General features: G+C 36.3%; 1 protein-coding gene across 2 annotated transcripts in view; it reads right to left on the bottom strand.

Moving 5' to 3' along the window:
- LOC125683612 (uncharacterized) overlaps nt 1-24,655 on the bottom strand; it is a 56,934-nt gene that overhangs the window by 12,709 nt on the left and 19,570 nt on the right. For both annotated transcript variants that reach the window (XM_048924966.1, XM_048924992.1), the window contains exons 10-20: nt 10,711-10,845; nt 7,343-7,612; nt 7,101-7,224; nt 5,002-6,160; nt 3,720-4,905; nt 2,088-3,430; nt 1,316-2,009; nt 912-1,028; nt 508-815; nt 255-356; nt 7-166 (exon numbers count right to left, since the gene is read on the bottom strand). In XM_048924966.1, the coding sequence (XP_048780923.1) occupies nt 7-166; nt 255-356; nt 508-815; nt 912-1,028; nt 1,316-2,009; nt 2,088-3,430; nt 3,720-4,905; nt 5,002-6,160; nt 7,101-7,224; nt 7,343-7,612; nt 10,711-10,845 (5,598 nt within the window). The remainder of the gene's footprint in view (nt 1-6; nt 167-254; nt 357-507; nt 816-911; nt 1,029-1,315; nt 2,010-2,087; nt 3,431-3,719; nt 4,906-5,001; nt 6,161-7,100; nt 7,225-7,342; nt 7,613-10,710; nt 10,846-24,655) is intronic.

Below are 24,655 nucleotides of genomic sequence, written 5' to 3'. Positions count from 1 at the left end.
ATTTACTTTTCATTAATCCAACGTTGACGGGTGTAATTACATCTGCCATCGTTTTGGAAGTTCCAAGTCCCACTCGATAAAATGCTATTGCAGAATGTGGATCGGAAAAGAAGTCCCAAGATGTATAGATCATCCGAGTTTCCATCTGATAGTCTACATCTTTTCCCTAACCGGACATAATTCAAGTAATGTTTAAATATATCAATCAATACACAGATATAAGCTTTACATTAGTTAAACGAAATATAACTTACAATATCTTTCCCGTCGAATACGATTCCCCCTGTTGGTGGAGAGTTGTCTATGAAAAATGTGTTCGATTCAACTTCCGTTGTTAAACCTGCTCTATTGGAAACCTACAAAAGATACAAGTAAAGAACTATTGTAAATCATAATTCGCATTTTTAAGTGTTTCAATTCGTTGATGATATAAGTGGTACTATGGTATCGGTGAAGTTTTGCAGTTTGAATCTTTTGAGTAGATTTGTAACGACGAATCTCAAATACCAGGACTGTGGCTTTGTATTCATGGCCATCCGTCATGTCTTCTTTCATTCTTATATAAAATTGCCCGTTTTCTACCATCAAAGTTGACACATAATTTTCTCTAGGTCCATTAATGCGTATAGTAAATTGATCTATTCCACTTTCGGGATCCTCAAAGTTTTCTAACTCCACCGGGATGATATCATCACTAGTCTTCACTGCGTTTTCTCCTCGGTACCGGATAATAAAACTTCCGGGAGTGGGTGGTGTTAGATCGACAGTAAAAAGAGACGATGATGATAAAGACTCCAAACCGGAACGGTCGATAGCTAATGAGACAAAGAATAACATAACATTTAAACATAAACCTTTAAACTATCTAAGGATTTTCGTAGCTTCGAAATTATTTTTTTCTCGGATCTTACCTTTCACTGATGCAAAGTAAGAAGATCCAGGAGAAAGTGTGATGTTCAGAATCGTAATTTTATTGTCCTTGTAGGAAGAGGTAAAACTAACTACATCGTCTAAACCTGGTGAAGTACCTAGAGAAGAATTTCATGAAATTAATTTCGTACACACACCCGGGGTTGAACTCACGACCCGCGGAACCAAATCTCCAAGCATCATATGACCAGCACGCTAGACCGCCCAACTATCTAGGCAAGTCTTGCAGACGATGGAATTCTCGCCACGCTGTCACACGCTACACAGTTATTGAGAGAATGGGAATGGAATACATTTATTTAATGGGCATTTAAGAGGAGTATACAAAATACACATTGTACTTGAAATATATGTATATATATATAATGTATTAGAGGGTGCTTACCAACACAGTATTTATATTCAAGTATTGTCACACTCGAATGCGGTACGTTCCATTCTAGATCCAGCTTTGATACGTCAGATATATAACCATTTACTGCATTCTTGATATCAATGTTGACTGTAGAAGGAGGCAGATCGTTGATTTTTAATCCCGTGCTACACAGTTCTATAGCTTTATTTACATCTTCAACTTCAACACCGGGGTCAGCTAAAGACACATTTTGAGACCGGATGCAAGCAAATATTTCATCACCGTGTTGTAGGTGCAGACCAGGAAAAGAAACAAATCCATCTTTTACATGGACAATATACAAACAGCTTGCGTCAAACTGGCAGTGTTCTATATTTTCAGGAATGACGTTCCTTTTCATAAGATATACATCAAACTCGTATCCTTCGCTTCCAACAATGATTCCTGATAGTTTTGTCCTACTTGATGCAAACAAAAGGTTGCCATTCTCAAATGGTAATATATTTACACCTACGTTACGACTGTGTGACATAGCTCTCATTTTTGGTAAATCTGGATTATTCACATCAACGAAGTAAAATTTGATTTCATTACTGCCAAAAATGAACGTATTCTCGATCAGGGTACATTGGATAGGTGACATCCAACTGTTGTATATAATTTGAACACACGCATATCTGGGAATAGTGACTAGCATGTGCGTTCGAGGAATGGTCACAGAGGCCTAAATGGAAAAGAAAATAGTTAAGATTTGAAAGTTTTATCATAAAAATATAGCATATTTCTAAGGTTTCCACTTTACCTTTGTGGTATTCTTATTTGGAAAAAAATTCCAGTTGGTCGTTCTTTTTTTCCCTTGTATATCCTCCGACAACATCCACCTACTTAATCCATCGTTAATCACATTCGCTTCATCTTTTATTTCAATGTCTATTATGAAGTTCTCACTGTCTTCATGCATGTCTGCACGAATGGTGAAGTTAAATTCGGTCGATAACAATCTGACTAAAGATCCAAATACAGCTTTTGAACAGTATTTTGAGAAACAAGATTTTACAACGCCACAATACTTGTCGATTGTGTTTAAATTCAAATTTCTGAAGGTAATGTTTTCTGCATAGGATATTTCAGATTTCATTATTTGTACTCCAGATTGACTTATTTTGGCAACGGAAACTTCAAAGTGTGTTGGGTAGTCGTCTTTTTCTCTGTTATGCGTCCAATGGAAAGAAAGTGAATTTCCGCTTAAAATAACTCTTCTGTTGAAATGACATTTCTTGAGAACTGCTTCATTGTTTGATAGGTTAAAACTTTCAAATGTAATAGTTGCGTTTCTGTTGGTAGAGATGAGTTCAATCACCTGAAACAATTTATTATCACTTTGTTCAGATTTTATAAATCCTCTGAAATGAATAGATGTGTTCATATCTTTTGCTTTATTCCTTTCTTTGATGAACAATGTGTATGTTTCAGAAACCACCAAGTCGTTGTACTCGTAAACTGATGTCCTGTTGTTACTTGTGATATGGAAAGGACGAACAAGGTCTTTTTCGTTGCAGCCAATGCCGTTATGAATTTGGAGTCTATTATCCACCGTGCCAATATCTACCAGAGTTACACCATCGGATACATCATAAGATGAGGAGCCTGCGCAGTATACACGTATGACTGAAAAATACTTTGTGTTTGGCAACAGTGATACGTTTGAAAAACAATGTTTATTATCAAAAATTCGTCTGAATGGTGTAACATCTGGAGAGGTAGGGGTTAAACCAAGTCCTGCAAACAGTGATATATTATGATGGTATGAAAGTCCTTTCCATATAAAACATACTGTAGAATTGTGTACCTGAAAATCAACATCTCTATCGACTGAACTTATTTCAGGGTCGACGTCTAATACCACACCATGCCCAAGTGGAACCTGAGATGGAAATTTGAAAGGTTTTGACCTTTTTTTTGAGGAAAGTCCAACTTTATTATAGATGTGCATCTCAACAAAGAAATCCTCGTCTTGTTCTTTGTAACGAATTCTATTTAACGGATAACGCGTACATTCTTCCACATTGGATAATGGACAGTTTTCGTATAGCTTGTTGGTTGGATGATACTGTACAAGAGGTGTTGCAAAATATTTGGCCGTACCTGCAAATGTTAAGTACATTGTATAACCCTAAAGCAAAATGACCGACCACATCTGCGAAGTCAGATTCATAATTCAGTTAACGGTGAAACTGTATTAACGTTCCTTCTCAAAATTTATAAGAAAATGTCAATTACATCTCTATATGTACTAATCGTGGTAGCGTAGTGGATAGGACATTCAGTTCGCAACCCGGATGCCCAGGTTTGATCTCGGCTTCGAGTCAAACCTATGAACTTTAACTTAGGTAGTTAAAATTGTAAACAGAAACTGTAGCGGAAACTAACTTACCTATCCGAAAGAATATTTCGTCGATCCCAGTTTTTTGTTCTGGCTCTACAAATGTATCATTTGGCCATCCAAGGAATAGATATGAACCTATAACAGATACGAGAAACTCCTGCTTGAACGCAGGTGGTGTTGTATCTATAACCAGAGGTCCAATCGTCAGGATGTTTGTAGCTCCAGACTTAAAAACTGTCTTAAGGAACACGTAATGTTTTTCCTGACTTGCTACTCCGTCTCTTGTGAAGCGATGTATTGTCTGCATCATCGTAGGAGCGTATGGTTTGAGATTTGGATGCGATATTGAAGTTTGATCTGTCCCAATACCTATCGCAATGTCTTGCATTCTTCGTCGATCTGAAACATCCCATGACATTTGCCAACCAATTGCAGAAATGAAGATGATTCGATCTTTGTATGCCTCTGTCCGTGAACATATTCCTTCCGCATAGGAACTGTCATTAATGTTATCCATGATTACTTCCGACAAACTCTGAAGAAAAAATGGAAAGGAGAGGTTTTGACACCTTGACATACACATGGAAATGGGCCCTAGCCTGATGCGTTTTAACTTTGATGTAATAAGCCACGAAGTTTCATTAAAACATGCGATCCCTTCATCTATATTAAAATTGTTTGACGTTAGGTTATGCAATATATGAGAAGCCTCTTCGTAGAATATTCCATCAGAACAACTTCCCTCCGATGGCTCTAAGGCATTATTAAACGCAATGACAGTAAAAACGAAATATCCCTTCTCAGAAAGATTGAACGATTCAAATGTTCTAGACGTTGTCTTTTTATCAATGACGAAACTGGAATTTGAATCAACAGTCATGATATCGCGAAGGCACTCTCTTCCAAGAAATACTTCATAATGGGATATACCACTTTCATGATCAATAAACCCATTCCAGTTCACAGTTATATCCCCAACTGTCGTAAAATCAACGTCTCTTTCTCCCTGTGGCCCTTCCATAACAGTGCCGTTGACGGGAGGTGATTCGTCTACAAGAACGTCTAGATGCTGCACAGACCGAAGGCCAGCAATGTTTGTTACGACAATTGTAAAATAATATTCTCTGTTGTGTTGCCCTTCCTTAATTATTTTCGATAAATCCAAGCTATAGTTGTAGAATTCGCATTCTCCTAGTTTTGGACAGTAACAATTTTCAATGAAGTCACAATTTATCTGTAAAAATATGAAAGTCGACGTTAGACATGAGAAGATAGGGGTCATTCAGTAAACATGCATGAATACGTAACTCCACATAGTAAATATACTTACGTTTCTTGATAGACCGTTAACACCAATTGAACCATTTGACATTTCTGAACCACCATCAGTCGAACCTAGGTACCAGTGAATGGATTTCAGTCCACTTTCCCAATCAAAAGCATCGAAATAAAGTTTCATTTCAGAAAGTTCTTTCGAGTTATGGACGTAGATTTGACCGTGTGTATTTCTTTGTAACCATATATTATCAATATCGGGGACAGATGTGTCAATTAGAATCGTGACAGAATCCAGGAATGTATTGTTCATAATGTCCATGGAGTGAATTCTAAATTGGATTACATCACCGTCAGTTATGTTGATGTTTGAACAGACAAACTGATTCAATTGATTGACTAATGTTCTTTTAGAACATGATCCATTGTTTATCGTGTAAGAATATTCAAACCTGACTATTCCATGTACGTTCAACGTACCATTGATTGGCAGAGGGCCAGTGAGCTGTTCAAAAACGCCCAAAATTGCATCTGAGTGCTTTACTGGTTGCAAAACGTTTTCTGTCATGTGATAGGTATTATAAAATCTTTCCGTCCAATTTACACAAATGTGTTTCGCCTCGGTTTGCCAGTATTTATTATTTTCAATATGCGCTGTTGTCACTTGTAACGGGTTGTTATCATTTGTTTTTATTTCAGAGCTATTATCAAATAGTACGAATCGCCTTGCAGATCTTACATTGCCACCTTCTCCAGCATTATCAACGACCTCTAAATGTATCTCATAAAGTCCACTTTCATTAAGTTGAACTTCGTGTAGGATTGCAAATTTGGATGAATTTTTCCAAACAGAAGTTGTATCAGGTTTCAGTACGCCTTCAGTATGTGGAACCTTATGAATGCGAAGATCAAACGTTTTTATGCCAGATGAGTAGTATCCTCTATTTCCAATCGTTGTTGGATCAAACCATCCCGATAGAGAAATGCTTAATCTGTTATTTTTTGTTATTCTTTCTGGTATTTGAATCGGTTCATAGAGACACGTTTTGGTGTTGAAGCAATGATCAGGAGAAAGGGAATCGTACCAAAAGCACACGTCCCTTTGAGTTTGAGTTTCACCATTGAATTTCTTTTCAGAAATAAGGTGTGTGGCAGTTCTTGCATCTTCCGTTTTGAAAAATCCCGTCGCATTTGATATAAATCTGAGGCATATTCTGTCAATGTAGATGGTTTTCATCAATATCATGTAAATGAAAGAACTGTTACGACAATATTTGACCAATCAAGAATAAACTATATAACATGCCTTAATTTTTTGTTAGGATACGCTCTTCATAATAATGTATACATTTTACAATCAAACTACATTGTACAAATGTCTGTACAAAATTGACTCAGAAATGTTAGACATGCGCTTTACATTGATGATTTCAGCTTCTCCATAGTCAACTTCCGAATACAGCCCATATGTACATTTGCATGTAGCAATATTCCATTGTCACATGCATATTGTGTTTATATCTCTCAACTGATTCGAGTTTGTTCTGCGTATGGTCAGTTTTTAAATTGAGGCAAGCTAGTGACAAACAAGTTGATGGTACAGGGGTTTCGACAGTCTCGTTTAAAATCAGCATTTCGAAATTCTTATGGTCGTTATAACGATCTAGTTTGCCAATACAACCTATCATTGGGTCAAATGCTGTCTGACGTGTTTCATACCGATTGTTAGACCGTTCTTGACACACTAACTTTGACTACGAATAACTCAGTTTACCTTATCAAGATATACAATGTAGGGCTCATGGCGGGTGTGACCGGTCGACAAGGGATTCTTACTCCTTCTAGACACCTTCTTGGATCCATGTTTGACCAAGTATCTATTTTATATTGCTTATAGGAGTTATGGGATTTATCACTGTTCGTTATCTTCACCTTTCTTGAGATTGATCTTTGCTCGTTATCTTCATAGAAGTATATATATATATATATATATATATATATATATATATATATATATATACTTCTATGAAGATAACGAGCAAAGATCATTAAACAATAAACAATAACTACAATATTTAATCCAAAGTAACTTAGATTTTTATAAATCATAACAAGAATTTCTTTTACTTCGACCAATATATAAAATTTGCTTACGCATCCCCCTCAGATAGATACAGGTTTTTGTCTATCTGCAGTACTTCCATTTGATTGTCGGCACTCTTTAGGTTAATACTGCTAATATTCTTGAACTCTTCCGTTTGAATCTGTTGTTCTAGCCCTAAAGATAACAATATCAGGAGTAATTTGTGCAAAGAGATCCAACTTATTTGATAGAGTTATTTTTAAGGCAAAGGCTTATTTAAAGCGTACCAACTGAATCATTTTATTTTTTTTACCGTCTAGGGGCCTATGAACGACAGCGAATTGCCCTCCTGATATTCCATAATTCCAGCTGTTGTTTTGTATGAATGTTGGTTTAGAAGATGTAATAATCACAGAGAATGTCGCCATACTTGTAAATTTGGCTTGTTTTGGAATTTTATTTATGAAGGCATCTTGTTGATTTTTGCATGATGTAGATAATCCGTTTGTTTTTGACATAACAATCTCTCCTCCATCAAACACAAGACTGGATCTGCAAGTCTCAATGACTGGTTTGTTCTCCACTAAAACATGATCAGACATATTTTCAATTTCCATATTTCAAACATTAACAAGCATATCAAATGTACAGTGACAAATACTACGAATGTTTATGTACATGTATATTATTGACTACGGCAACATGAGAACTTTCGATATTCATTCAATAGTCGTTTGTAAAACCCCTATATCAAAGAAAACTGATAAAAGTGTTTCGGTTATGCTAGGTCCCCACTATCACGATTCATGGCACGATCGAAATCGTAGTCTTAATCGTGGAATACTCATGGTGATCGTATCAAATCTTACCTAACCTTGGCGTAGAAAACAATTTGACTGTCCAAAAATGATTGATTTTCAGCCGTTATAATCGCAGCAGATCGTTTTAAATCGTAGCAAATCGAAATATTGCATTTAATCGTGCTACCAAATCGTGATGATCCTGGTTAATCTTCTACACGGTAAACATCACGCTTTTTTTCGATGCGTTACGAAGTTCCATGATCTGTCACGATAGTTAAATATAAGCATACAGTAATGCTGCAAGTGCCATGTTGTCATCAACCTCAACTTCAGCCATTTTTAGTGGTTGTGGGTTGTTTTGTTCACTCTCTTGATTTGTTTTAACAAATGAAGTCTATGGTTAGTTGGTCTGTATGTACACACGTCGGGGTCCAATCGTAGCTCAGACCGTGATCATCTTAATCCTGATCGCGATCAAAATCGCATCATATCGCATCGTTTCGTGATTAACGTATCTGATAGTCCTAAATCGGGAGCCCGGATCGTGATGATCGTATAAGATCGTGTTAGCACCGGCGTTACGACGTCACAGAACCCAAAGACGCCGAAACATCCCAGATGTCTAGAATATTGCATCCGGTGTCGACCAGCTCCTGAACCGTGAATGTGTGAAAGAGGTTTTAGACTGGCAATCCTATGCTTCATGGATTAGTCTCCATCGTTTGCTTTCTTTTTTGTTCTTTTATGAATTATTTAGATAATGTTTTTTCTTTCCTTTTCTGTTAATTATTCGTAGTGCACAGTAACGAGGGAATCTCACCTGGTACAAGTTCATCCCCCCCCCCCTGATTACCATAAGTAATTTTAAAAATCGTACTATATAATATCAACTAAGTCTATCGTTACTATTTTGCACTCTGTGGATTCTATCAATTGGACGAAAAAGATGTGTCCATTATAATTTGCTCCCAAGAAACATTGATAAGCAAGCAAACAAAAACCAATAAACATTTCGTTTGAAGCGTAAATACCTTAGTATATTGAGATTTACTAGGTCTTTGTATATCTTTCGCCATCTTAAGTAAACCTTTTCTGTGCAGAGGTTGTCCCGAAAAGCTGATGATCTTAGTTCTTTTATTATTATTATTATTATATAGATAGATAGATAGATAGAGAGATAGAGAGAGAAAGAGAGAGAGAGAGAGAGAATAATTACTTTTCGCAATGGTCGGTAAAAGTATAGGTTAAAAATAAAAAAAAAGATACACGAAGACGTTTACTAAAGCTTTACTAAACGTCTTTATGTATCTTCTTTTATCTTGTTTTATTTTTTACTAATATATATATATATATATATATATATATATATATATATATATGTATGTATATAAATTGATGATCAGATGGAGTTCAATCACATAACATTTATTTCTCTACAGGCTGTTTCGTAAGGGGATGGTTTCCCCTCACTCGTCGGGAGAAAAATGACATCTAACGAAAAACATCCGCATGGCTGAGAATATGTTACACAGAAACATACTGGATAGTTGCTAAGCATGATTACACACAGGATTGAGTAAATAGAAATTTATGGGTATGACGGCAAGTGCTGACAAGTTCTGAACGCTTATTCAATGAAGATTTTTCGGGATGACATATTATAAAGAATTTCTCTAGAATACAAAGGTTGCACTTTTTTGAAATGTTTGAGTATGATGATGTTTTTCCTAAAATTTCCCACTTGATTTTGTAGTCAATATTTTTGTCTTTCAATGCCCGCTCAACGGTGAATGTCGCGCCCACGGAATTGTGTATTTAGCTAGAGTCAGAGCCGATAATGGGCAAGAAGAGAGCTACGTGGGACTAGCAGACACGGAGTTCAAATTAAGATACGCCAACCTCACTCATTCATTCCGTAATTCCACGAAAAAGAATACCACCGAGCTCAGCAAATTCATATGGACATTGAAAGACAAAAATATTGACTACAAAATCAAGTGGGAAATTTTAGGAAAAACTAAAATCTCAAAAACCTGATAAAAGAATCTCAAATACAGCAGAAGACCGGCTCCTAATCTGAAGAGAATTCTAACGCACTCCCAATTTACTATGGAAAATTTCAAATCCGTGCAAAAATGTGGGGATTCACGTTGCGGTACATGTAATCATCTAGAGGAAGGCAGAGAAAAAAATCTTAAATGCGGCAAAAAATTAACACCAAATTCTAACATGACATGCAAATCCGAAAACGTAATATATTGTATGACCTGCCCTACCTGTAATGAAAACTACATCGGACAAACCAATAAACTGAACGCCCGTGTGCGCGTCCACAAGCAGCAAATTCGCGATTCAAGTATCAGAAATTCGCCATGTTCCGAACATTCTGCCAATTGTGGTCATGGAGATTTCAATATATTTCCATTTTATAAAATATAAAATGACTGCGAAATTTCCAGAGTTACAAAGGAGGAATACTTTATAAAATTGTTTAATCCCAAACTTAATAGAAAATAACTGTAAAATTGAAACTACATTGAACTGAACTCTGTAATTGATCTCCAAGTATTGTCTAATATTGTGCGTATTATACCGCTACCAGTGTAATTTATTATGACGTCACATAGGACAATTACTTACGTCGTGATATGTTGACGTTACTTAGCAATATTATTTCATTTTATAACAGTCTGAAGAGGCATTAAAGCCGAAAGCGCTAACAGTGAAATGTTATTCCGAGTTTTGTGTTTCTTGACTTTTATTATTGGATGTATTTACTGTATCAAATACTGAATTCTTTTTTACAAACTATAACTATAACTATATATATATATATATATATATATATATATATATATATATATATATAGTAACTTACACTGACAATATGCGATGGTTCCGGCAGAGTTTTTCTTGGTAAGGAAACCGATGTTACACTGACAGCTTGAAGCCAATCCATTTGATTGACATGTTCCAGGCCAACATTCTCTATTTTCCTCCACAGAGCACATTGCTGTAAGTGTAATGCCATTTACAGCAAATGTAATTCACAAAGATCATCAAGTTAACATATATAATATTTTCAATTTATATTAGGTAAATATCTAAAACTCCCAGTATTGACAAGTGCTGTTACTGACATATAACACTATGAATTCATTGAACTCATTGTATTAAAATAATAGGTTCAAAATTTTCATAGCAAAAACAACAAAGTGACAAATATACGTGCAATTAGATTTTGTTTCACAAACCGTGTTGGTCTAATGATGAAAGATGAAGATAACGAACGGTGATCAATCTCATAACTCTTACATGTATAAGCAATAAAAAATAGATAGTTGGGCAAACACGGATCCAGGACACACCAGAGGTGGATCAGGTGCTTATGAGGAGTAAGCATTCCCTGTCGACCGGTCACACCCGCCGTGAGCCCTATATCTTGATAAGGTAAACGGAGTTATCCGTAGTCAAAATCAGTGTGCCAAGAATGGTCTAACAATCGGCATGAAATACATCAGACAGTATTTGACCCAAAGATAGGTTGTATTGGTAAACTAGATCGTTATATCGACCATAGGATTTGTGAAATACTGATTTTAAACGAGACTGTTGAAACCCCTGTACCATTGACTTGTTTGTAAGTAGCCTGCTTCGATTTAAAAACTTACCATACGCAAAACAAGCTCTTACGTATCGAATCAGTTGAGGGATGTAAACACCATATGTGATAATGGAATATTGCTTCATAAATATGGGAAGTTGACGATGTAGAAGTTGAAATCGTCTCGTTTGTCATAAAGTTGAGTTGCTAATTTACCGTTAATATATACTTTCAATAAAATATCTAAGTATGAAGCAGAAGTGGACGACTTTGTGGTGTCTTTCATGTTGAGTTCACTGGGATATATTGAATTGACATCTGAATGAAAATTATTACTGTTAATAGATCTGATATAAAGACCATATGCAGGTGATAATGGAATATTGCTTCATAAATATGGGACATTGACGATAGAAAATCTGAAATCATTCCGATGTGTTGATATACAGGCGACTCCCTCAAACCGTAGTACAATGACTCAATCCATGAAGTCAGACAACGGAGCGTAAAGCCATGAGCTCAGGTCTGGGGGTGCATAGACAGATGCTTGCGGAGCAGACCCGAGCTGTGATGCATATGATCAACTCCTCCAAGTCCAGCTATTATCAGGAAAAGCTCATCACAGCGGACAGTAAAGAGACTTTTAGAGTTATTAGCAGTCTGGTGAATTATAATTCAGGGACTCCCTTACCACCGGCTACCAGTGACCAGACCCTTGCCGACGATTTTGTGCAGTTTTTCTACAGCAAAGTTGAAAAGATCATAGAGGGTCTCGATGACTCAGATCTCCATGACAATACAGCTTCTCCAGACCTAGACAGACCAGTGCCACATCTTGGTTCCTTCAAGATCCAGACGCAGGAAGAAGTGGACAAGCTCATCAGGGGATGTGCTAATAAGACCTGCTCACTGCATGTCATCCCCACTGCGCTCTTGAAAAACAGCATTGTTCTCTCTAGTGCTACCGACCATTACTGAGCTGGTGAATACATCACTTTCAACCGGGTCTTTCCAAATGAACTCAAACGTCCACTTGTTACACCAGGTCTGAAAAAGCCTGAACTTGATATGAGAACTTTTAGTAACTATAGACCAGTATCAAATATCCCATTCATCAGCAAGGTCATCGAGCGTGTTGTTGCACAGCAGCTTAATAGCCATCTCACCAGGAATGGTCTACATGATGATCTGCAGTCAGCTTATAAGACCGGTACCAGCACAGAGACAGCCATCCTACGAATAAAAGCAGACGTAGAAGCAGTACTGGATGAAGGTGGCGCTATGCTCCTAGTCCTTCTTGGCCTAAGTGCGGCATTTGATACCATCGATCATACCCTCTTGCTGGAGAGACTACGTGAGGAGGCTGGATTGACGGACACAGCACTCCGTTGGGTACAGTCTTACTTGAATGGCCGCATCCAAGCGGTGAAGGTCAACATCAGTGTGTCTTCAGATGTACCGCTGTCCACCGGAGTGCCCCAAGGGTCTGTTCTCGGCCCCCTTCTCTTCCTGGTGTACCTTCTCCCACTCAGGAGAGTTATTAACCAATATGCCATAAACCGTCATGGGTTCGCAGATGACACTCAACTTTACAGCCGTTTGAGTGTAAAAAAAAAAAAACACTGCCAAGCGGACCTATCAAGTCAACATTATGGAGGAATGCATAGCAAGTGTCCAAACCTGTATGACTGTGAACAAACTTAAACTAAATGATGGAAAAACTGAGATTATAGTGGTTGCTAGTGCCCACAACCAGTGCCTTGTGAAGGATATCCGTCTGAAGATTGGTGAGGCAATATTGACACCTAAGTCTACTGTTAAAAACCTCGGTGCTGCCCCAGACGCCACCTTATCAATGGAAATATAAGTCAACTCCGTGGTAAGGAAGATGTACTTCAACATCAGGAGAATATCCAAGGTGAAACACCATCTCACCCAGGAAGCGTGTGGGAAGGTCATCAATGCAACAGTCATATCCTACCTTGACTATCACAATGCCCTCCTGCTTGGCATGACCGATCGCCCCATGCACCGCTACAAGTGGCTCAGAACAATGCTGCACGTTGTCTCACAAGAACATGCTACAGACAACATATTTCAAGACGCATATCTGTTTCATTTAGACGATGTTCTCTTATCTATTAAAACACCAGAGTCTATCAGAACAATTTTCTTATAATGAAAAGGCAACCAGTTTTATTTAAATACATGTATTTACAATGATACTCAAGTTCAAAGAAACTTTCGCAGTCTAGTTGAAGTTACACGAAAAATACCAATGCGCTAATACAGTAATCAATCTCCTAGATCTTATAAAGAATGCAAACAATTAAAACACGGACCCCTGGACGTACCAGAGATCGGATCAGGTGCTTAGAAAGAATAAGCATCCCCTGGTGAATGGTCACACCAGCCATAAGCCCTCTCTCTTTTAATTAGGTAAACAGAATAATCCGTAGTGAAGATCAGTATGTAAAGAACGGTCTGATATCGATATGAAACACGTTAAACTGCATTCAACTTAATAACAGGTTGTACTTGCTAATGACTATGCTGCGTATCTTTGTGTTATCACTCCTCAAGTAAAGTTCCTCGTTAGTCAATATGCCTCAGCAAATTAACTAAGACTTCCTCTATGTTCCTCACCCTCTATAAGAGATCAGTATTATGAACAAATGAAGATAACGAATAGTGGTCTATGCCATAAATACTGTAAACAATAGAAATTTAAGAGAAGGGAAACAAAAAACCCGGTCACTCTAGAGATGTAATCAGGTTCCTAGGAGCAGTAGGCATCGTTTATTGACCGGTCACGCCCGTCGTGAGTCCTAAATCTTGATAAGGTAAACGGAGTAATCCGTAGTCAAATTATATAAAGAAGGTCTAACAATTGGTGTCAAACACGTCAGCATTTGACCCATTCCATTCATAAACATGTTTAAATGTTTAGATTAAGCAGCAATTACCATGCTCGATTCCAATGCAGCATCTTTTGAGTAATGATAATATTGAAACAATTGAATGACTTTGCTAGTTGCTTCAATCCACACAGCTGACCTGTTTTTATATTCATATGAAGCAGAATTTATTCAAAAACATCTACGTCAAAAGAAAAAAATCTTACTGTGTCCTTCAATTCGACATTTAGATATATCGACGACGTTTTATCTATTAACAATAATGACTTTTATTCATATGTCGATACTATTTCGACATATCCCTGTGAACTCGAAATAAAATACACGACAGAATCGTCGACTTCTGATTCATACTTAGATATCTTATTGAAAGTAGATATTAACGGCAAACTAACAACTCAACTTTATAACAAACGGGATGATTTCAGCTTCTCCATCGTCAACTTCCCATATTCCATTATCACCTGCATATGGTGTTTACATCTCTCAACTGATTCGATACGCAAGAGCTCGTTCTGCGTATTGTCAGTTTTTAAATTGAGACAAGCTACTGACAATCAAGTTGATGGTACAGTGGTTTCAACAGTCTCGTTAAAGTCTGCATTTCGGAAATCCTATGGTCGTTATAACGCTCAGGTTTGCCAATACAACCTATGCTGTCTGACGTGTTTCATACCAACTGTTAGACCGTTTTTGACAACGGATAACTCTGTTTGCTAGATCAAAATATGGGGCTCACGGTGGGTGTAACCGGTCGACAGGGGATGCTTACTCCTCCTATGCACCTGATACCACCTTTGGAAAGTCCAGGGGTTCGTGCTATATATATATATATATATATATATATATATATATATATATATATGCAATGCTAATAGTCAAGAAAAACAAAACTCGAATAATATTTCACTGTCAGCGCTCTCGGCTTTAATACCTCTTCAGACAGTTAACATAACTCGCAAAGCCAAAGAGGACTATTTTATCAAACTTTTTAATCCAAGTCTTACTAGAAAATAATTATTTGTGCTTTACACATATCACTAGTAATGTACAATGCAATATCGGTATTAAAGCCGAAAGCGCTAACAGTGAAATGGTATTCGAGTTTTGTGTTTCTTGACTTTTATTATTGGATGTATTTACTGGATCAAAGACAGAATTCTTTTTAATATATATATATATATATATATATATATATATATATATATATATATATATCCTTCTTCGCCATCACACTTTCGACCCTTCGTCTTTGCTAGTTTGCTTTCGCACCACCAGAAATGTCTGGTATGCATGCTTGAAACCAGAAAAATTAAGACTAATGCTACCAATAGAGATATGATCGATTTTCTTCTGGAATACTGTAAAACCAACTTTTATTTGGGTTCGAGAAATTTTCACGAGGTTCACGAGAGCTTCGCCATCGCGATTAGTTCTCATCGCCAATCAGTTATTTAATTTTTCTTGTATGTTAAGATAATTCTTGTTGCGAAAATCAGTCGCCGCGAATCAGTTCATCACTAGTAATTCGCGAATTAAAGTATCGTGAGTAACAATAGGTTCACAGTATTCCGTGGAAAATCGATCACATCTCTATTGGTACCATTATCGTCCATTTTGTCTGGTTTCCCATGGGTTTAAAAGGGTATTAGTTGTCATTTCGTCACCAAAAATTTAATTCAATGAAAATTTTCATACATTATATAGTGCAGTAATAACATCAGTATTTAATTATGTCAAACACTGTTTACCCTAAGGACAGGCACACAAATATGTGATTTTGGTGATTAAATAATTATTGTCTTGCAAGACAATAATTTTTCCTTATATATTTCTTTCCACTAAAAGCGGTTATCTAACCTAATTTTATTAGGTTTTTCTTATTTTCTGTACAATATAAAAAAATTATTAGTCACTAATATATACACGTATTCACATATGAGGTTTTAAGGGAAAAACATGCACACATACATACGGATCTGCGAATCTCAATTTCTCGCTAAAAATTTCTGCTCAAATTCACTTCTTAACGAGCTATAACTGTGTTGGGATGCCAACACAAATGTCTCCGAACACCTCCCCATGTCAGAAATGGTTTTTGATGCCAGATATGGACTCAGAATCCTCCATAAACCCTAGGAAGTAAATGAAGTTGAAATCCGACGGACTTGATTTTTGGCCGCCATTTTCTTCAATGGCGGCCATTTTGAAACATTCAAAAATAGATAGGAAGGAAATACTAATGTTAGAAAAGAACTGTGGACCCTCAAGTGACCCCAGAACCCAAATGTTGTAAAGATTTTAACACTTTCAAATATTTCAGTATATGGCGGTCATTTTGAAAATGGCGGCTCAACAAAAAATTTTGATGGTGGAAATGGACTCGGGGTCACAATATTACCCTAGAAATAAAATTTGGTTGAAATCCGACAACTTTGATTTTTTGACGTTTTTGGCGGCCATTTTGAAACGGCGGCCATTTTGAAAATTTCAAAAGTTGATTGCACCCCTCCGTATGACCCCCTATCAGCTCACAAAGTTTGAAGTTGATCAGTCGAAGCACTTTCATATAATCGGTCGGAAAAATTTCTCACTAAAGAAGAGGAAAAATAAGAAGAAAAAGAACGAGCTATAACTGTGTTGGGATGCCAATACAAATGTCTCCGAACACCTCCCCATGTCAAAAATGCTTTTTGATGTCAGATATGCACTCAGGATTCTCAAAAAACCCTAAAAACTGAATTTGGTTGAAATCCGACGGACTTGATTTTTGGCCGCCATTTCCTTCAATGGCAGCCATTTTGAAAGATTTGAAAATTGATTGGAAGGAAATACTGATGCTAGAAATGAATTGTGGACCCTCCATTTGCCCCAGAACCCAAATATTGTAGAGATTTTAACACTTTGAAATATTTCGGTATATGGCGGCCATTTTGAAAATGGCAGCTCAAAAAAATTTTTGGTGATGGAAATGGACTCGGGGTGACCATATTACCCTAGAAATCGAATTTGGTTGAAATCCGACAACCTTGAGTTTTTGACGTTTTTTGGCCGCCATCTTGAAACGGCGGCCATTTTGAAAATTTGAAAAGTTGAATGCACCCCTCCTAGTGACTCCCTATCAGCTCACAAAGTTTGAAGTGGATCTGTCGAAGCACTTTCACAAAATCAGTCGGACAAATTTCTCACTAAAGAAGAGGAAAAATAAGAAGAAAAGAATAAGAACTAGATGCGATCTCGTTGCGAGCAACGAGTGGGTCTTCCGTCCAATTTTAGATGTGATGAGATAAGAATTTGACTGAGATTTTCGTTAATAAATAATGATACAAATATATTGTCTAAACGTACAATTTAGCTTCAGTAATGTTTTACAAATATTAATCATTTAAGTGTTATAAATTAAAGACTCTCTGCCTCTCTCGGCCACTAATTAAAGAGGTCAGCCTTTTTTCGAGAAAAAAGTTAATAATGTTATTTACTGCGATACAAATTCGACTGACCAGGCGAGTCATGTCGCCCGGGGGCCTATTTTTTTAAATTATATATATATCATTCTAGATATATCTCGCAAAACTGAACAAATTTTGCTCTACATGTCCTATCAAAATTTTCTTCAGAAAAAAGTTATTGATTGCGACATTTATCAGATTGTTAAGGCGAGTCATAAGGCCCGTGGGCCTTTTTCTTGATGTCTCATTAAAAGTTTCTTGACTAAAATGTTATAGATTGCAACAATAACCCAACTGTTCAGGTGAGCCATGAGACCCGCAGGCCTATTTCTTAACATCGTTAGTTAACGCTTGCGAAACTGAACAACTTTTGTTCTACATGTCTTGTCAAAAGTTTGTCGAGAAAAAAGTTATTAATGTTATTAATTGTGATACAAATTCCACTGTTCAGGCGAGCCATGACGCACGGAGGCCTTTTTTTTATATCATTAGATAGAACTTGCAAAACTGAACAACTTTTATTCTACATGTTTTATCAAAGAGTAAAAAGTTAATCATTGTAACAGAAATTCAATGGTTCAGGCGAGCCATGAGGCCCATTGGCCCATTTCTGGATACGGCACGAAAGACCTCAATAAACTGTACAACTTTTGTTATATATCTCTAAACAAAATATTTACGAGTATAAAGTTATGTGACATTTATCAGACTGTTAAGGCGAGTCATAAGGCCCGTGGGCCTTTTTCTTGATATCGTTTGAAAGATCTTGCAAAACTGAACAACTTTTGTTCCACATGTCTTATCAAAAGATTCTCGAGAAAAAAGTTAGTAATTGTGACACTAACAAACTGTTCAGGCGAGCCATGAGGTCCGTTGGCCTTTTTCATGATGTTGTTGGAAAGATCTTGCAAAACTGAACAACTTTTGTTCTAGATGTCTTATTAAAAGTTTCTTGACAAAAATGTTATAGATTGCAACAATAACCCAACTGTTCAGGTGAGCCATGAGACCCGCAGGCCTATTTCTTAACATCGTTAGTTAACGCTTGCGAAACTGAACAACTTTTGTTCTACATGTCTTATCAAAAGTTTCTCGAGAAAAAAGTTATTGATTGTGACACTAATCAAACTCTTCAGGCGAGCTATGAGGCCCGTTGGCCTTTTTCATAATGTTGTTCGAAAGATCTTGCAAATCTGAACAACTTTTGTTATAGATGTCTTATTAAAAGTTTCTTGACAAAAATGTTATAGATTGCAACAATAACCCAACTGTTCAGGTGAGCCATGAGACCCGCAGGCCTATTTCTTAACATCGTTAGTTAACGCTTGCGAAACTGAACAACTTTTGTTCTACATGTCTTGTCAAAAGTTTGTCGAGGAAAAAGTTATTAATGTTATTAATTGTGATACAAATTCCACTGTTCAGGCGAGCCATGACGCCCGGAGGCCTATTTTTAGATATCATTAGATAGAACTTGCAAAACTGAACAACTTTTATTCTACATGTCTTTTCAAAAGTTTCGTGAGAAAAAAGTTAATCATTGTAACAGAAATTCAATGGTTCAAGCGAGCCATGAGGCCCATGGGCCTATTTCTTGATAGGGCACGAAAGATCTCAATAAACTGTACAAGTTTTGTTATATATGTCTAAACAAAATATTTACGAGTAAAAAGTTATGATTCAAAACGTGGAAAAATATTGGACACTTTTTAAAACTCCATTTTCGACCCCTACCGAGCTTCCATACTAGGCACTTCCGGAAATTTTTAAAACCCAGGTGCACAACTACAACATGTCGTCTAACATCACTGAAAATTTCAGCATTCTAGCTTTTATCGTTTTTGAGTTTTTGTCTGGACAAAATGGTCATCTGAAAATCGATAAAAGGGGGATAACTTCCAACCGGAAGTGATTTTTCAAAAATTGAAACGGCGGTACAAACTTCAAATGGCAACGCAACAATCCTGAAAATTTGAAGCAAATCGATCCAGCCATCTCCAAGAAATCTTCTACACAAAAATCGGTAAGGAGAAAAAAAAAAGAATAATAACTAGACACGATCTCGTTGCGAGCAACGAGTAGGTCTTCCGTCCGATTTGTTGATGCACTCGGAGTTAAAAAAAAAAAAGAAGACAAATGAGTCCCAATTTAGTTTCCGACTTTAAGACACTTTAGATATAATCAATTTTTCATATCATAAACTTCTGAAGCAAAGTTGCGGTGAAATTCGTTTGAAATTCGACTCTCCAGGCGAGCCATAAGGCCCGCGGGCCTATTTCTTGATGTCATTTGTTAGCCCTCTATAGACTCAACAACTTTAGTTCTATATGTCTTTACAAAATATTTACCTGTAAAAAGTTATTGAGATCGACCGATATCGACAAAAAATCGACTCTACAGGCGAGCCATTAGGACCATAGGCCTATTTCTTGATATCAATCGATAGATCTCGATAAACTGAACAACTTTTGTTCAATATGTCCTTACAAAATATTTACCAGTTACAAGTTTTTGAAATCGACTGATATCGACAAAAATCGACTCTACAGGCGAGCCATGAGGCCCACAGACCCATTTTTTGATATTGATCGATAGGTTATGACACATTGAACAACTTTTGTTCAATAATGCTTTTCAAAAAATATGTCGTTTTAAAGATATGAGGCGTCAAATATTTACGATTTTGGCCCTTAAAATCTCTAATTACGTAACACATGACCTACTTTTTGATTTGATAAGATCAAGCTCGTTGAGATGAACATTTCCGCTTCTACAACTTATTATAAAATATTAATAGTTTCTGAGATATTCTCAAAAACATTTGGACCCTTCTGAACCCCTAATTTAAAGGGCCAGCCCGTTTTGCTTGATATCGTAAGAAAGGCCTTGTCATTTTAAACATTTTTTGCTCAACAAGTATTTAGAAATTCTTTACCGTTCTCGAGTTATCTCTACAAGAAATATGTAGGGGCCAAACTGTAGCTCCCTAACGGGGCCACATAGGGAAAAAACGAAATGTACATATTGTTTAGATTATCATTCTGAACAACTTTTGTTCAATAATGCTTTTCAAAATATTTGTCGTTTTCAAGATATGAGGCGTCAATTATTTATGATTTTGGCCCTTAAAATCCCTTACTACATAACATATGACCTACTTTTTGATTTGATAAGAACAAGCTCGTTTAGATGAACATTTCCGCTTCAATGACTTATTACAAAATATTAATAGTTTCTGAGATATTCTCATAAACCTTTGGACCCTTCTGGGCCCCTAATTTAAAGGGTCAGCCCCTTTTGCTTGATATCGTAAGAAAGGTCATGACATTTCAAACATTTTTTGTTCAACAAGTATTTAGAAATTCTTTACCGTTCTCGAGTTATTTCTAGAAGTAATTTTTAGGGGCCAAACTGTAGCTCCCTAACGGGGCCACATAGGGTAAAAACGAAATATGCATATTGTTCAGATCATCATTCTGAACAACTTTTGTTTTTTATTGCTTTTCAAAATATTTATCGTTTTCGAGATACAAGGGGTAAAAAAAATTATGGTTTTGGCCCTTAAAATCCCTTATTACGTAATATATGACCTAAATTTTTATATGAATAGATTTGGATTATTGAGATGAACATTTTTTGTTCTTTGACTTATACCAAAATATTAACGATTTTTGAGATATTTGATATAGACTTTGAGCCCTTCTAGATCCCTCATTTAAGGGTCTAGCCCCTAAATCTTGATATTTTCGTAAAGATCTTGTAAATGTGCACAACTTTTGTTCTACATGTCTTAACAAAATATTTGCAAGAAAAAAGATATTGGAGATCAAAGGTCAAAAATCGCCGAAATCGGCGAAAAATTTTGGCATCCATTTTTTCAGGTCCAGGCGAGCTTTTAGGCAAATCGCCTCCGGTAAAATCGAATCCCCCACAAATCTTCTAAAATGTTTACTCTATCTTGTGTAGAAATTTCAAGACTCTAGCTTCAAAACTAACGGAGGAGATGTGTGGACAACAAGGCCCTTCAAAAAGTCACTAAAAGAGAGATAACTCCTGACCGGAAGTGACGTCAAGCACGAAATTTTGCAAGCAAAGTCTCGTCACCAAAAGACATCTTTCCTGAAAATTTCGTGAAAATCAATCGAGAAATGGCTGAGAAAAACGCGTGTACTACCAAGGAAAATAATAATAATAATAATAATAACTAGACACGATCTCGTTGCGAGCAACGAGTAGGTCTTCCGTCCGATTTGTTGATGCACTCGGAGTTAAAAAAAAAAAAAAAAAAGACAAATGAGTCCCAATTTAGTTTCCGACTTTAAGACACTTTAGATATAATCAATTTTTCATATCATAAGCTTCTGAAGCAAAGTTGCGGTGAAATTCGTTTGAAATTCGACTCTCCAGGCGAGCCATAAGGCCCGCGGGCCTATTTCTTGATGTCATTTGTTAGCCCTCTATAGACTCAACAACTTTAGTTCTATATGTCTTTACAAAATATTTACCTGTAAAAAGTTATTGAAATCGACCGATATCGACAAAAAATCGACTCTACAGGCGAGCCATTAGGACCATAGGCCTATTTCTTGATATCAATCGATAGATCTCGATAAACTGAACAACTTTTGTTCAATATGTCCTTACAAAATATTTACCAGTTACAAGTTTTTGAAATCGACTGATATCGACAAAAATCGACTCTACAGGCGAGCCATGAGGCCCACAGACCCATTTTTTGATATTGATCGATAGGTTATGACACATTGAACAACTTTTGTTCAATAATGCTTTTCAAAAAATATGTCGTTTTAAAGATATGAGGCGTCAAATATTTACGATTTTGGCCCTTAAAATCTCTAATTACGTAACACATGACCTACTTTTTGATTTGATAAGATCAAGCTCGTTGAGATGAACATTTCCGCTTCTACAACTTATTATAAAATATTAATAGTTTCTGAGATATTCTCAAAAACATTTGGACCCTTCTGAACCCCTAATTTAAAGGGCCAGCCCGTTTTGCTTGATATCGTAAGAAAGGCCTTGTCATTTTAAACATTTTTTGCTCAACAAGTATTTAGAAATTCTTTACCGTTCTCGAGTTATCTCTACAAGAAATATGTAGGGGCCAAACTGTAGCTCCCTAACGGGGCCACATAGGGAAAAAACGAAATGTACATATTGTTTAGATTATCATTCTGAACAACTTTTGTTCAATAATGCTTTTCAAAATATTTGTCGTTTTCAAGATATGAGGCGTCAATTATTTATGATTTTGGCCCTTAAAATCCCTTACTACATAACATATGACCTACTTTTTGATTTGATAAGAACAAGCTCGTTTAGATGAACATTTCCGCTTCAATGACTTATTACAAAATATTAATAGTTTCTGAGATATTCTCATAAACCTTTGGACCCTTCTGGGCCCCTAATTTAAAGGGTCAGCCCCTTTTGCTTGATATCGTAAGAAAGGTCATGACATTTCAAACATTTTTTGTTCAACAAGTATTTAGAAATTCTTTACCGTTCTCGAGTTATTTCTAGAAGTAATTTTTAGGGGCCAAACTGTAGCTCCCTAACGGGGCCACATAGGGTAAAAACGAAATATGCATATTGTTCAGATCATCATTCTGAACAACTTTTGTTTTTTATTGCTTTTCAAAATATTTATCGTTTTCGAGATACAAGGGGTAAAAAAAATTATGGTTTTGGCCCTTAAAATCCCTTATTACGTAATATATGACCTAAATTTTTATATGAATAGATTTGGATTATTGAGATGAACATTTTTTGTTCTTTGACTTATACCAAAATATTAACGATTTTTGAGATATTTGATATAGACTTTGAGCCCTTCTAGATCCCTCATTTAAGGGTCTAGCCCCTAAATCTTGATATTTTCGTAAAGATCTTGTAAATGTGCACAACTTTTGTTCTACATGTCTTAACAAAATATTTGCAAGAAAAAAGATATTGGAGATCAAAGGTCAAAAATCGCCGAAATCGGCGAAAAATTTTGGCATCCATTTTTTCAGGTCCAGGCGAGCTTTTAGGCAAATCGCCTCCGGTAAAATCGAATCCCCCACAAATCTTCTAAAATGTTTACTCTATCTTGTGTAGAAATTTCAAGACTCTAGCTTCAAAACTAACGGAGGAGATGTGTGGACAACAAGGCCCTTCAAAAAGTCACTAAAAGAGAGATAACTCCTGACCGGAAGTGACGTCAAGCACGAAATTTTGCAAGCAAAGTCTCGTCACCAAAAGACATCTTTCCTGAAAATTTCGTGAAAATCAATCGAGAAATGGCTGAGAAAAACGCGTGTACTACCAAGGAAAATAATAATAATAATAACTAGAAACTCATTACTAGTAATGAGTAGGTCTTCCGTTAGACCACTTCCGGTAAAGAGGTTTCTGTTCCTACGAAAAGCATTTAAATATATCAGAAAATAAGCCTTAACAATGAATGAGAAATGTATTATCGAACCTTTTACTCATTTCTCGTAACTTCCGGTGATGACCGGAAGTACTTTTATTATACGTTTTCCCATAAATGACAGCGACTCTTTACTGTCTATATTCCCTGAAAATTTCACGTCTCTATCTCAAAGAGTTCTCAACAAAAAGAAGTAGACTAAAGAAAGAAAAAGTAGTAGGTTACTACCTACCGGAAGTCAATTTTGACAAACAAAATTATCAAAACTTTAGAAGTTGATACTTTTATTATGACATGTGAAAATCATATGAAAGACTTCAAATATAAGCGAGATTTATGGGGACAAAGAGATAAAAAGTAAAAAGGTATTTTATCAAGAAACCGGAAGTAGTTGTTTTGACTACCAACGGAGT

The sequence above is a fragment of the Ostrea edulis genome, chromosome 1, assembly GCF_947568905.1.
Source record: "Ostrea edulis chromosome 1, xbOstEdul1.1, whole genome shotgun sequence".
Lineage (NCBI taxonomy): Eukaryota > Metazoa > Mollusca > Bivalvia > Ostreida > Ostreidae > Ostrea > Ostrea edulis.
Note: the sequence above shows the minus strand (reverse complement) of the source record. Positions and strands in the feature narration are given on the sequence as shown.